Genomic DNA, 14,269 nt, shown 5'->3' on the forward strand with positions numbered 1-14,269 from the left:
GCCCACAAGAAATGAGGTTTAATTCCTCCTGGCAGAGCTTCTTCCCAGCTTGATAAAAGATTTATTACAACATTAATTAAAAGGGAAACCCCCCTGTGGTGGTTAAGTGAACATAAGGGATGGTACAAACTGTTTCTCAGTCACATTCGAGTCCGGTGTTTAAAGTGACATAACTGTTAAATTACAAAGAATTGCTCACAGATCTGGATCCTGTTCTTTGCACATGACTGAGTTATCTTACTTTTGCTTTTGATGACACAAGCCTGGATTTTTCAACTCTTCCGTTTGAAAATATTTATCCTCAGTCCTCAAGATCAAACCTGCAACCCAATCCTTTATCTAGCTGTGTTTTCTCTTTTTTATTCTGATTTTTTTTTGCATGTGTTTTAAAGTTGATACAGATGTTTTCTTCATTTGCTCGTGTTTTCATCTGTTTGTTTGTGTATTGTGTTCATGAGCAGTGTGTTGTGCTTTCAGGGCCACTGTACAAATGAGCTGAATTGGAATCAAAATAAATATTTTCCTGATCTCAACATGTTTTAGTCTGAGTTAGTTAAGGCACATTTGAACCCTCAACAAATATGGCATTTATACGATATGTCCTGTCACAGAGTATCACGTTATATGTGAACCATGGCCCTCTCCCTAGAGTTTAGAAAAGATCCATGACATATATTACAGTACGTGTTTTGCTTTTTCATTTGTAATCGACGACATCGTTTTGATTAAACCTCCTGGAGAGAAATCTAAAAACACAAATAAATCTTTACGACTCACCATGAACATTAAATAAATGTGTGTTACAATTAGTGCTGTCGTCAGTTCGTTAAAGACATCCATCTCTCCCCCCCCCCCTCGGTCTAACATACCACCAGTTGCCTGGACTCGGTCTGTTGTGTTAATCTTGGCTGGATTACCACTGGGTGTCATCACCATGGTAATCCAGCTTTGTTTCTCAACTTGTCGGAGTAGTTTTGGCCTCTGGAGATTCATTGAGCATCTTATAATGAAACTACAGAGGAAATGTGCATCATGTTATTTATCTAAACGGCTGCTCTACAGAAACTGCCTCATTCTGTCCGAGCTTTAGCTGCATACTTACACTCAGGTGAGACTAGCTGTTTAAACAAACAATTAAATAATAAATCAGTGTTTTTATTTGCTGAATTCTGACCACTGTTGCATCATGAACATGTTTTGGACTCTGAGCCTCCACTTTTTGATGATTTCTTGTCTCCTTCTGCTGGAAAACACAACATCTGACACAAGTTTAAACAAGATCCACTTTCCAACATTGGTATTTAATTAACTGGATTATTCCAGATCCCCCCGTCGTAAAGACAAACCAACTGTTGCCCCTTGGGGTTAAGAGACAGGTTTTGAACTCTCAGGAGCTGAACCCAGAAGCAGACTGAGGTCGGAGCAAATTCAGGTTTAACTCACTTTACTTAAGTCAACAGGCGGAGTTACACCTCCAGTCCACAACAGGCTGCAGCTCCAAAAGTGTATGGAAAAGTTGGACTGTGCTGACGAGGGGCAACGAGGGGCAGGTGTGCAGGGAGGAGCAGGTTCGGCTGAGTGGCAAAGGAGGGAAACTCCACGAGGACAACCGGTGGACAGGCGTGGAATGACAAGGTGTGTAAAGGCCAGACAGAGGTTAGGATAAAGAGATGGATACAGACCAGATGTTATCATCATATCTATGGAGGGATGTGGCAAAGTATCTCTCGTGCAGTGGCTCCTAATCTGGAAATCAGGACTTTCTAGAGTGTAGACAGACGTCGCTCCTCCTCATGTATTTTTGCTCCATGAACACATAAACAAATCTAGTTAAAAAAGCTTCTCCAGCAGCTTGTTCAGCCTCTGGACAGAAGGGGATACTTATGATAAATTAGCACTATTAAAGCTGATGTGATTCACTGATTAATCAATTCATTTATCAACAGAAAATTAGTTGGCATCTGTTTTGATAACTTGATTAATTGTTCAAGTCAAACTAAACCCAGATTCAGCCTCTCGCTCGTCAGGCTTTGATGCTTTTCTCTGTGATTTTTGTGACGTGATTTCAGATTTAGGATGATTTTTCTGAAAATAAAATGATCTTTAGTTGTTTTAAAACATCTTCATTCACAACTGTGAATCCACTTTTATTCAAATGACAAATGGCAGAAAATGTTGACAGAGGGAAAAGAATTTTACCTGGTGCTAGTTTTAAAGTTTCCATCAAAAAGCTTGAATTAGTTTTTGTGCAGCAGGTCAGGATGGACATGTTGGGGTAAAGATCCGCTCCAGACATGTTTTAAAAACATTTTAAAAAAAATCATTTGTATTGGGTTTGTTTTTCCTGCAAAATAATTTCAGTAAGTTCAATTAGCTCGTTATCTCCATCAGTGAAAAATCTGACTGAGTATGTTAATGTTGCTTATTTCAAAAGTTTCAATGTTCCTAAAAGTCCTTTCTATGTGTATATGCACTGAGGCTTCAGGTTGTGACATCACATTAGTGTAATTTGCATATTGGACCAGGATTGTTTTCTAAACTAGCTGTGAAGTCACTTAATTATGCTCATAAGTACAAGTTTTAAACTGGTGGAGCAGAGAGAAACTTTCCTCCTTCAGCAGATGGATGTGAAAACAGCCTTTTAGTGTCAAACTCTGCACAATGACACTCAAACATCCCAGTGAAGAAACATTTTTGACTTTATGTTAGTGGATAAACATCATGTCAAACCAGCCAGATTCTGCAGTAACTTCATCACAACACTGCTACTCCCTGAGTTTTCTGCACAGTCACTGGCAAAACCTTTTCAGTAAATCATCGAAACGTTTTCATCTCTACAACGTCTTTTCTACAACTTCTGTGTTGTGCAAGAGTCAAATTGTCAGAACTTTCCCACTGATAATTATCCTGCTCTCACCTACTTAAACTTTTAATCATCGTGTTGATTTATTCCAGCCACAAAAACACAGAACAAAATATCCCAATGTCCAAACTATCATTAGAGCAGGCGCCTTGCATTTCTGCTGTATCCAGAACAATAGGCTGCCTTGTGCAAACTTGCTTTGATGGAAGAGGAGGGGTAACAACAACAAAAAAAAAAAGTAGCTGTGTAGGAGGCAGGCGGTTCTTCCGTGTGACATCAGGACCACCGCACCCTCCTGGATTATAAATTGAGCATGGATGTCTGCTCAAATCCCTCTCCAACTTCAGAAGGACTCTGTAGCTGAGACGAGTGGGCCGGTCACTGCTGCAACAATCATGGCACCAGCTGGAGCAAAGAAGGTAAGAAGAGGTTTCAGTTGAGAAGCTGCAGCTCTTCACATTTCGACTGCGTGTGCGCACTTTGTTTTTTTTTGCAGGAGGAAGTGGGTTTTGCGAAATGCCAACTACCACGGCTAACAAAGTTGTGTGCATGTTGTTGTGTCTTGCTTGTTGCACGCTTCCACTTGGCGCAGGGTCTTTTGGAGCGTCTGGATGCAGGAGAGGTGGTTATCGGGGACGGGGGCTTTGTCTTCGCCCTGGAGAAGAGGGGTTATGTGAAGGCAGGGCCGTGGACACCTGAAGCTGCCGCCGAGCACCCTGACGCGGGTAATTATGCAACTCATAACGTATCTCCCTAACCTGTAAATCCAGTTTTTGTGAGTGATGAGCGGAACCGTGTCGTTTTCAGTGCGGCAGCTGCACAGGGAGTTCCTGAGAGCGGGCTCCAATGTCATGCAGACGTTCACTTTCTACGCAAGCGACGACAAACTGGAGAACAGAGGCCACACTCAGCGCTTCACTGTGAGTTCAACCCGCGGGACTGCAGCTGCTCCCAGCTCTCATCCTGACTCGTGGGGTGGGGATGGCAGCTTGGCAGCAGCACAGCCGGCATGAAGCCAACTGCCTCTAGCATGGAAACAGACACCTTGTGAAGTCAGTTGCATCAATAGTGTTTTTTTTTGTTTTTTCTTTTGTCTTCCTTGAACTGCAGGGCCAGCAGATAAACGAAGCAGCTTGTGACCTGGCCCGGGAGGTGGCCAATGAGGGTGATGCTCTGGTGGCCGGAGGAGTGTCTCAGACCCCCTCTTACCTCAGCTGCAAGAGTGAGGATGACGTCAAGGCCATCTTCAAGAAACAGCTTGATGTCTTTGTCCAGAAGAACGTGGACTTCTTGATTGCAGAGGTTTGTAATAAATGGAAGATACCCTGACTTGTAGTCCTCAGCAAAGGTGTAGTAGTACGTATACGCCGCCTCTGGCCCGGGGGGCGTCACTTTATACACAGCTAAAAATAGCTGTAGATGCATATAAGTCCACATCTTCCAGAGTAAAGCTGCAGGCAGTCATGTTACAGATGTCCTTGTAATCTGTGGCGTTCAGGGACTTTTGCTCTTGGACTTTAGCCTCCTCCCCAGGGGCAACACGAGTACCCCGATTTTTAAAGCTGAACCAAGCCTGGGGAGAAGCGCTGAATTATGGGTAAACTCGTGGAGCAAATGTCCCTGAAAACCCTCAACCAGGTCACACAATCATATAATCAATGGAGAAAATATTTGGCGGTACTGCGATTTATAAAAATACTCTATTTGAAGCCACAGTATCCACACCTACCAAGACACCACTGGTCCTACAGTTCCCATAATGCAACCAAATCAGGCCTCAAGGCAAAGACTTCAGCTAGCTCAAACTGACACACACTCGAGTGTTTAAATGTTTGTTAATTTTTGTTGTTGCGGGAAGCAACATCCAGTGTTTGGAACATCAGAAATGCATCGTGGGTTTGATCCTGCCAAAATAAAACGATGCTAATCTTTTTCAATGAATCAGTTCACTGCTGCAACCAGTTTACAACATGTTGGAGCAGGAGGTTTCCACTCATGGCATCTTAGTACCTCTCTTCTATACTTTGTTTGCAGTCTGAACCAACTCGTCAGAGTTGATTGACGGCACCTGTAGCTTCTTTTTGTTGTTGAGATGAAGCAACAGAAACAGTAAAGTTTGAGTCTGTAAAACCTGAACTATGAGTGTAAGAAGCTGTAAAGTGAATAACGTTTTGTTATAATGAAAATATTTAAACAGGTTTTAAAATGAGTATCAGGAAGTTGGGCTGCAGTGGGAATTATCTGATCTTTGACCATCAAATGGTGAATTCAACAATCTACATTTCAGCTTTTTAAATAATTGCATACCTGGCCTTTTCTGCTTGCAGTACTTCGAGCATGTTGAAGAGGCTGAGTGGGCGGTCCAGGTTCTGAAGACCACCGGCAAGCCAGTGGCTGCAACTCTGTGCATTGGACCTGACGGAGACCTGAACGGCATCAGCCCTGGAGACTGTGCTGTCAAACTCGTCAAAGCTGGTATGACGGACCTAAAATGTACTGTGTATATCCGGGGGGGGGCGGCAAAGGCAAGACCTGTCATTGGCAGAAGTGACTGATGCAGTTTAATCTTGGAAATGGTTAAACGGCCTCCTCATGATCTCATGACCCTGTTTCAACATCGTTCCACCTCAGTCTGGAGGAGCTGCAGATCCAGATCCTGGCTTTTATTATCTGGATGAAAAATGCTGCATCCTACATTTCCCATGATGCAACTTTTCATTAAACCTTCCCTGCCTGGTTTATACATATTTCAAACTCGGACATGCACAGAGTTTATAATGCAGGATGTGATGTCAGCGGAGCTCCCAAGTAAATCTTTTGGTGCCATCTAGTGGGAGTATGAAGAATTACACTACAGCAGACAGACATTTTACCTGCTACGGGCCTAATTTTAACAGGAAAAACATGACGTCAGGATTGTTGAAAATGATCATGTTTATCGTTTCCTCTTGGCAGGCGCTCAGATCGTGGGCATTAACTGCCACTTTGACCCGGAGACCTGTGTGAAGACTGTGAAGATGATGAAGGAGGGCGTGGAGAAGGCCGGACTGAAGGCTCACTACATGAGCCAGCCGCTGGCCTACCACACTCCTGACTGCAACCGCCAGGGTTTCATTGATCTGCCAGAGTTCCCTTTCAGTACGTCTACACGCTCTGAAAGCTGCTGCGTCTCGACATTTTAGTTTTCTAAAGTGTTTGTCTCATAAACTATAACTTCATCCTGCAGGTCTGGAGCCGAGGATCCTGACCAGATGGGACATGCAGAAATACGCCCGGGAAGCGTACAACGCCGGCATTCATTACATCGGAGGTTGCTGTGGATTTGAACCCTACCACATCCGTGCCCTGGCTGAGGAGCTGGCAGCCGAGAGGGGCTTCATACCTGCTGGATCGGAGAAGCACGGCATCTGGGGCAGTGGCCTGGAGATGCACACAAAGCCTTGGGTTAGAGCAAGGTGGATATTTTTCTTTTCCACACCCTTTTTTTCACCTCAAAACCTCCAGTTTGGTTTAAAACTATAACGTGTTCCCCCTCCGTAGGGCTCGTCGTGACTACTGGGAGAAGCTGAAGCCTGCGTCTGGCCGTCCGTTCTGCCCCTCCATGGCCACACCTGACGGCTGGGGCGTCACCAAAGGCCACGCCGACCTGATGCAGCAGAAGGAGGCCACCTCCCAGGAGCAGCTGAAGGCTCTCTTTGACAAGGCCAGCAAAAGTCACTGAGCTCCTCCTCCGATGTGTCTGTTTGGAAGAAGCAAAGGGGTGGCGTGTGAGAGGCGAGCTCACACATTCCCTTAAGTTTACATACCAAAATAAAGATCGAAATGCTGAAGTTATTTCTGTCTCTTCTAAGGACCATTTACACTCACATTTCAAATAAGCTTTAGCATTAGTGCCTGTTTAAGTAGGATGATCACATCTGTGAGCCGTGTTACTGACTACAAAGCTCAAACAGAGCAGCTGTGAATGCACCTGAGTGATGCCTTAAACACTCCGAAAGTGCTTTTTGTCTTATAAAAGAACTGAATCATGTGTGGCAATAAACTTCCAGTTGAACAAAACCAGTATGTGTGAATGGGATTTGTTCAATTTTTTTTTTTTTTTTTTTTTTTTTTTTTAAATATATATTTATTTTAAGTCACATTGAGATCTGAGTACAGAAAAATAAACACAAAGAAACGGCAGAAATACAAATTCTCAGCACTTTAAATATACATTCAGATATGTACATGTGTTTATATAAACAGCAATTGGTGTGTATATTTATAAAAATTAAGATACACAACCAGGTAGAATTGTAAGATGACAAATTATGTTAAAGTTAGAAGAGATTATGTAAATCAAATAACAGCCCATGTCAGTAAGATAATTAATTCCTCAGCAAATGAAATGCTACTTATCACCTAAAGGTTACAGATGAAACTTTGTTTAAAGTTTTCTTGAAAGATTGAAAACGAACTTTCAATATTAACCTGAAAGTTTTTATATGTAAATATTGAAGCTTTAATTCACAGGATGGATGTGAGGTCTGTTCTTCTAACATGGATTAGCCAACTCAGGCTAACATGCAGTTACCAGGCTAAAGTAATCTGGTTCTTCCGATGCAGTTTCAGGATTGATTTGTCTGGATGATTTTATCGTTTATCATTTGCTTGAGCTTGTTCTTCACAATGTTTACACTGTTTTCTACAGAGGCCATGAAGTGCAAATCATACCGACAAATCAAAACACAGCGGCGAATCACGACAACTCACAAAACACAACTGTTCCTCTGAGAGAGGTCAGGGCCCTGCTGTCTGCTTCTTCCATGCAGAGGTTTGCCACAATGGGAGATACTGGTGAGCTCATATCACTGCCATGTTTTTTTTGTCTGTAGAACCATCTGCTCTTCTAGAAATAGGTGGTGTTCGGGGCAGAGGTGCAGCCCTTTGCATATCTGGCCTGGGTTGTGGTTGGTTCTATTGTGAAGGATCATGTAGCAGGCGTTGCCTCACGTCCACCGCCTCCATAGTTGTTCTGCATGTAAACAAGTTTTGTGTGCAGGCCTTTTCCAATGCACTTTTAAATTGAGTGAGCAAATTGGGATTTACAGTGTAATTTACGATGCACTATAGGCAATGAAGCTCAGTTTCTCTCTCTGTTTACTTCATCTTTTTCACTGCTTCCACTAGAGTTTGCATTCTTCACCCCTTGCTCCTTGTTTCCATCTCTTCATGACAATCACTTCAACTGCTTCTTAATACAAATTTGAAGCAGCAATGCAGTTCATCCTCAACTTGTGCAGAAGCAGCAATCCTCTTGTTTTCTTTAGTATCAAAAACACAATGACAATATCAATCGAAACTTGAAATCTGACAAATACTGCTGCTGCCATCTAGTGGTCAAAACACTTATACACTAAATAATAAAAGTTTTGTTTAGAAGAAGTTTAAAGAATCTTGGGAGATACTGAACCAGGTGGGAGTTTGTAGGTTTTTATCATCATATAAGTGATTTGCTAGTTTAAGCCCTTGAGGCTAAAGGTGTGTTAAAGTCACCAGGTGAGAAAACCTGTAAAGTATCAGGCCTTTGTGAAGTGAGACTCAAACCCACATAGATTGTTACTGAAATGACAGATCTAAAATATATTGTATAGATACATAAGTTCTAAAATTGTGCTGCTTTTATTTTTCTTTGTTTCCACAGAACAATTACTAAGGCTATGATTAATTGGAATGTGTGTGCTTTTATGCTGAAAGTCCAAAGGGAATTTTGATTTCCTGTGTTTCTTCAGCTGATGTATTGTGTCTACACAGTGATGTGTATAATGCACAACCTTCACCCGGTGAACTGTGTGTAAAACATTTCCAAACCTCCTGTCAACAGGCTTTCATGACACTTACCACCGGAGGCCCCAATCCAAAAAGCAGGAAACACATTTGTGTTCGTATTTTTTTGCTTCTTTATTTCAGGAATTCATATCCTTTCTTTTATATCCTGTGATCCAAAATTGAAATGCACTTTTCCCCAGTGATCTGAGATCATGAATGCATTTAATAACCACAATATTTACATCAGCCAGCTATCAGCAGAGGTCACAAACCTTGGTTTTCCATTTTTGGGCTATTATTGATTCTGATTTTTGTGCAGATGAGGTAAGAAACGCATCGAGGGCTGATGTTAAACCTCACCTCTACATAAGAATAAAACATCCTTGTTCTTGTTCATACTGTTTCACTTGTTTAAATTATTTGAAAAAATCTATAATTTTAACATCAGATTCAGTGAAGGGTTCTAGCTGACATCCAACATGTCAAGTGTAATAATGTTAATTTTGCTATTACATGTGTCATTGTGTTTATTAATTCTCTCTGATGCTGGCAGATAAGTGTCCTCCCATACACACTCCTTCATCCATAATAATAAAGTGTTTGCTATTTTCTGCCTCATTTGCATATTCATCCTTTTATCTCATTACATGTTTTTTTTTTGTTCATTCCCTACTCACTTTCTCTTTTTTAGAGGTTGGTCCATCCAAATTACAATTTACTATTTACCATAAAACACATATTTACAGTATACAACAAATCTAAGTAGCTACATCTCAATACAATATCACTAAAATCTTAAAATACTTGTACTATTTTTAAGTTAAAGAGTTGGGAATTTGATAATAAAAATATTGTAATAATATTGTATAATTAAAAACATACAAAAAAACATTAAATTTGAATTAAAACATTAAAAACAAAGAGTCTACATTGAAAATACTGTATTAATTACTTAAGATTTTAATGTGGATATTTATACATAAATTAATATTAATCGATAGATTTATTTATTAATTTATTAATACATTTGTTGTTTTGTGTTGTACAGTATCGATTTTGTCATTTGAACAGACAACCTCTGCCTTTGTTTATATTTAAATGTCTTTTGTCTCAGTCAGATTGCCGTACAGCATCCGGTCGTCAGCACGTTCCCTGCGTGCTTGCGTCATAGATTTGCCCACGTGCAGATGTTTATGCTCCTCGTGCACGTCTGCAGTGAGAGCAAACATCTGCACGAGCCAGAGAACAGAAAGCGACGATTGCTGGAAACTGAGAAATGAAATGATTAACAGCATTAAACTACTACAAGAGAAAACGCATTAATGTGGATTTCATTTCTGTATCGGTCGTTCGGTTTAATAAACTCCTAAAGTAAAGGGGCTGTTATGGTGCCTTCATGTCGCCTGGGAAAAATATGAACTTATCGTTTTTTCTCTAGCCTAAAACATATGGCGGTAGATTTGTCTTGTTTGTGTGAACAGATTGACAATCAGTGAGTAAATTTGTAATCTGTAAATATAAAACACCTTCAGGTTCCATTTGAAAGTATTAAATCTTTTGCTTTGCAGTCAGCCAGGTGTGAGTAGTTACAGCTCAGTGGTTATATTACTACAAATTAAGTAAAGCCTACACACAGGTTAAATTCTATCATATTATCTTGAATAAAGCGACAAACATCGATACGCGCAAGTGTAAAATTTAAATCTACAAATGCTTTTTTGCTTCATGAATAGAAAATCAATTCACAAATGTCTGTTTGAACATTGTAAATGGGTCATCTCTTCACCTATTCCTGCTTCCTCTCCTGGTCCACAGGTTGTCCTGTCTTTTCCCCTTGCTCTCTTAATCATTTCCCTCATGCCTGCCCAGCAGGCCCAAAATTAAACCATCAAGTACAAATGCTCCGCAGTTGGGTTGGGTGACCTTTAAACGGCTATTTCCACAGTATATATATAGTACAGCTCAATCAAGCCATACTTAACACGATGTTCTTTCACATCTGTAGGTTTGCCTTTAGTTTTCTTTAACTCTTCCCTCACACCACAGAAAGTAGGCTCTTCATTTATGTGGGTTTGGCCTCGACCATCAATCCCCATCCACTTGCATTTGTTATATCTAGTATCACTTCTTCCTTGTAGACCTCAGGCTGATCAATGATAATGTTTCTACTACTCGTCGAGTATTAGAACACTGCTTCCTAATTTAACCATTCGTCTATCTGTTTTGGAAGATATGGAGACTGTCTCATTTATACTTGTTGGAGGTATGGGTGTGTACTGTTGGATATGTCAGTCATGATAATCTATAGTTTTGCTCTTAGTTTTTTTAACCCCTCCCTCCACCACCAACCTTTCGGTTAACAGCCGAACGCGCTAACCGATTGCGCCACAGAGACAGGTCTACTTTATGTGGGTGTGGCCACGACCATCAATCCCCACCCACCGGCATCTGTTATGTTTACTATAATTTTTTTACTTCTAGACCTCAGACTCAGTTTTGGAAGTCTTCTCATTTTGACTTAAGTTATGACCAAAGTTATGGTTGTGTAGCGTTGTGTATATCACGAGTGATAATGTTTTTCATTCGTTCTTTCACATCTTTAGTTCTGCTCTTAGTTATTTCACTGCATTTCCTCTCCCATTTGATTAAGTTGCTGTATCCTTGTTAATGGAAGTGTAAAACGTCCCTGGGTGGGCTTGAACCACCAACCTTTCGGTTAACAGCCGAACGCGCTAACCGATTGCGCCACAGAGACAGGTCTGCTTCAAGGGGGTGTGGCCTTGATAATAAATCCCCACCCACCGGCATCTGTTATGTTTACTATAATTTTTTTCCTTCTAGACCTCAGACTCCGTTTTGGAAATCTTCTCCTTTAGACTTGAGAAAGGTATGGGTGTGTAATGTCGGGTATGTCATCTATTGTAATGTTTCCTATTCCTTCTTTCAAATCCATAGCTCTGCTCTTAGTTTCTTTAACCCTTCCCTCGCCCCACAGAAAGTAGGTTTTCCATTTATATGATGTATCCTTGTTAATCAAACTGTAAAACGTCCCCAGGTGGGCTTGAACCAACAACCTTTCGGTTAACAGCCGAACGCGCTAACCGATTGCGCCACAGAGACAGGTCTGCTTTGTGTGGGTGTGGCCACGAGCATCAATCCCCATCCACCGGCATCTGTTATGTTTGCTATAAAGTTTTTCCTTCTAGACCTCAGACTCCGTTTTGGAAAACTTCTCATTTAGACTTGAGAAAGGTATGGGTGTGTAGCAGCCGAACGCGTTAACCGAGTGGCCTTGAGCATCAATCCCCACCCACCGGCATCTGTTATGTTTACTATAATTTTTTTCCATCTAGACTTCAGACTCAGTTTTGGAAGTCTTCTCATTTAGACTTGTCAAAGTTATGGGTGTGTAGCATTGTGTATATCACCAGTGAAAATGTTTTTCATTCATTCTTTCAAATATATAGCTCTGCTCTTAGTTTCTCTAACCATTCCCTCGCCCCACAGAAAGTAGGTTTTCCATTTAGATGATGTATCCTGGTAATCAAACTGTAAAACGTCCCTGGGTGGGCTTGAACCACCAACCTTTCGGTTAACAGCCGAACGCGCTAACCGATTGCGCCACAGAGACAGGTCTGCTTCAAGGGGGTGTGGCCTTGATAATCAATCCCCACCCACCGGCATCTGTTATGATTACTATAATTTTTTTCCTTCTAGACCTCAGACTCCATTTTGGAAATCTTCTCCTTTAGACTTGAGAAAGTTATGGGTGTGTAGCATTGAGTATATCACCAGTGATAATGTTTTTCATTCATTCTTTCACATCTTTAGTTCTGCTCGTAGTTTTTTTTAACCATTTCCTCTCCCAACAGAGAGTAGGTTTTCCATTTAGATGATATGTACTTGTTAACGTAAAACGTCCCTGGGTGGGCTTGAACCACCAACCTTTCGGTTAACAGCCGAACGCGCTAACCGATTGCGCCACAGAGACAGGTCTGCTTCAAGGGGGTGTGGCCTTGATAATCAATCCCCAACCACCGGCATCTGTTATGTTTACTATAATTTTTTTCCTTCTAGACCTCAGACTCCGTTTTGGAAAACTTCTCCTTTATACTTGAGAAAGGTATGGGTGTGTAGCAGCCGAACGCGTTAACCCATTGCGCCACAGAGACAGCTCTGTTTTATGTGGGTGTGGCCTTGAGCATCAATCCCCACCCACCGGCATCTGTTATGTTTACTATAATTTTTTTCCATCTGTTCCAACTGTAAAACGTCCCTGGGTGGGCTTGAACCACCAACCTTTCGGTTAACAGCCGAACGCGCTAACCGATTGCGCCACAGAGACAGGTCTACTTTAGGTAGGTGTGGCCACGACCTTCAATCCCCACCCACCGGCATCTGTTATGTTTACTATAATTTTTTTACTTCTAGACCTCAGACTCAGTTTTGGAAGTCTTCTCATTTAGAGTTGTCAAAGTTATGGGTGTGTAATGTTGAGTATATATCACCAGTGATAATGTTTTTCATTCATTCTTTCACATCTTTAGTTCTGCTCGTAGTTTTTTTTTAACCATTTCCTCTCCCAACAGAGAGTAGGTTTTCCATTTAGATGATATGTCCTTGTTAACATAAAACCTCCCTGGGTGGGCTTGAACAACCAACCTTTCGGTTAACAGCCGAACGCGGTAACCGATTGCGCCACAGAGACAGGTTTGCTTTACGTGGGTGTGGCCTCGACCCTCAATCCCCACCCACCGGCATCTGTTATGTTTGCTATAATTTTTTTACTTCTAGACCTCAGACTCCATTTTGGAAATCTTCTCCTTTAGACTTGAGAAAGGTATGGGTGTGTAGCAGCCGAACGCGTTAACCGATTGCTCCACAGAGACAGCTCTGTTTTATGTGGGTGTGGCCTTGAGCATCAATCCCCACCCACCGGCATCTGTTATGTTTACTATAATTTTTTTCCTTCTAGACCTCAAATTCCGTTTTGGAAATCTTCTCCTTTAGACTTGAGAAAGGTATGGGTGTGTAATGTCGGGTATGTCATCTATTGTAATGTTTCCTATTCCTTCTTTCAAATCCATAGCTCTGCTCTTAGTTTCTTTAACCCTTCCCTCGCCCCACAGAGAGTAGGTTTTCCATTTATATGATGTATCCTTGTTAATCAAACTGTAAAACGTCCCTGGGTGGGCTTGAACCACCAACCTTTCGGTTAACAGCCGAACGCGCTAACCGATTGCGCCACAGAGACAGGTCTACTTTATGTGGGTGTGGCCTCGACCGTCAATCCCCACCCACCGGCATCTGTTATGTTTGCTATAATTTTTTTCCATCTAGACCTCAGACTCAGTTTTGGAAGTCTTCTCATTTAGACTTGTCAAAGTTATGGGTGTGTAATGTCGGGTATGTCATCTTTCCTATTCCTTCTTTCAAATGCATAGCTCTGCGCTTAGTTTCTTTAACCCTTCCCTCGCCCCACAGAGAGTAGGTTTTCCATTTATATGATGTATCCTTGTTAATCAAACTGTAAAACGTCCCTGGGTGGGCTTGAACCACCAACCTTTCGGTTAACAGCCGAACGCGCTAACCGATTGC

At 41.6% G+C, this 14,269-nt stretch overlaps 1 protein-coding gene, 1 long non-coding RNA gene and 6 other non-coding genes across 8 annotated transcripts; 2 read left to right on the plus strand and 6 right to left on the minus strand.

Annotated features, from left to right (window-relative positions):
• The first annotated feature begins 3,124 nt into the window (after positions 1-3,124).
• Positions 3,125-6,922, plus strand: LOC111666825 (betaine--homocysteine S-methyltransferase 1). The gene is made up of 8 exons (XM_023422331.2): positions 3,125-3,282; positions 3,456-3,588; positions 3,671-3,783; positions 3,974-4,165; positions 5,191-5,338; positions 5,819-6,001; positions 6,090-6,318; positions 6,404-6,922. Exons 1-8 carry the CDS (start codon positions 3,181-3,183, stop codon positions 6,582-6,584), a joined length of 1,281 nt encoding a protein of 426 aa, XP_023278099.1. The 5' UTR covers positions 3,125-3,180; the 3' UTR covers positions 6,585-6,922.
• Positions 6,923-7,499: 577 nt separating this feature from the next.
• On the plus strand, positions 7,500-9,289 carry LOC147818197 (uncharacterized). The gene is made up of 2 exons (XR_015438211.1): positions 7,500-7,699; positions 8,727-9,289. It is a non-coding gene; the product is annotated as an uncharacterized LOC147818197 (long non-coding RNA).
• A 2,063-nt stretch (positions 9,290-11,352) lies between these two features.
• trnan-guu (transfer RNA asparagine (anticodon GUU)) lies at positions 11,353-11,426 on the minus strand. Its single transcript has one exon. It is a non-coding gene; the product is annotated as a tRNA-Asn (tRNA).
• A 291-nt stretch (positions 11,427-11,717) lies between these two features.
• Positions 11,718-11,791, minus strand: trnan-guu (transfer RNA asparagine (anticodon GUU)). The gene has a single exon. It is a non-coding gene; the product is annotated as a tRNA-Asn (tRNA).
• A 437-nt stretch (positions 11,792-12,228) lies between these two features.
• On the minus strand, positions 12,229-12,302 carry trnan-guu (transfer RNA asparagine (anticodon GUU)). Its single transcript has one exon. It is a non-coding gene; the product is annotated as a tRNA-Asn (tRNA).
• A 286-nt stretch (positions 12,303-12,588) lies between these two features.
• Positions 12,589-12,662, minus strand: trnan-guu (transfer RNA asparagine (anticodon GUU)). Its single transcript has one exon. It is a non-coding gene; the product is annotated as a tRNA-Asn (tRNA).
• A 280-nt stretch (positions 12,663-12,942) lies between these two features.
• trnan-guu (transfer RNA asparagine (anticodon GUU)) lies at positions 12,943-13,016 on the minus strand. Its single transcript has one exon. It is a non-coding gene; the product is annotated as a tRNA-Asn (tRNA).
• Positions 13,017-13,851: 835 nt separating this feature from the next.
• trnan-guu (transfer RNA asparagine (anticodon GUU)) lies at positions 13,852-13,925 on the minus strand. Its single transcript has one exon. It is a non-coding gene; the product is annotated as a tRNA-Asn (tRNA).
• Between the last annotated feature and the right edge of the window lie 344 nt (positions 13,926-14,269).

This window comes from Seriola lalandi, unplaced genomic scaffold, assembly GCF_002814215.2.
Source record: "Seriola lalandi dorsalis isolate HSWRI2012SDOR001 ecotype SW California unplaced genomic scaffold, Sedor1 jcf7180002054680, whole genome shotgun sequence".
NCBI lineage: Eukaryota > Metazoa > Chordata > Actinopteri > Carangiformes > Carangidae > Seriola > Seriola lalandi.

What these genes read in the sequence shown, in the direction of transcription:
- LOC111666825 (XM_023422331.2), top strand. Translation starts at nt 3,181, where the DNA reads ATGTCTGCTCAAATCCCTCTCCAACTTCAGAAGGACTCTGTAGCTGAG. An exon ending in GCCACACTCAGCGCTTCACT is followed by an intron (nt 3,784 to 3,973) that starts GTGAGTTCAACC and finishes CTTGAACTGCAG; the next exon opens with GGCCAGCAGATAAACGAAGC. An exon ending in TGTCAAACTCGTCAAAGCTG is followed by an intron (nt 5,339 to 5,818) that starts GTATGACGGACC and finishes TCCTCTTGGCAG; the next exon opens with GCGCTCAGATCGTGGGCATT.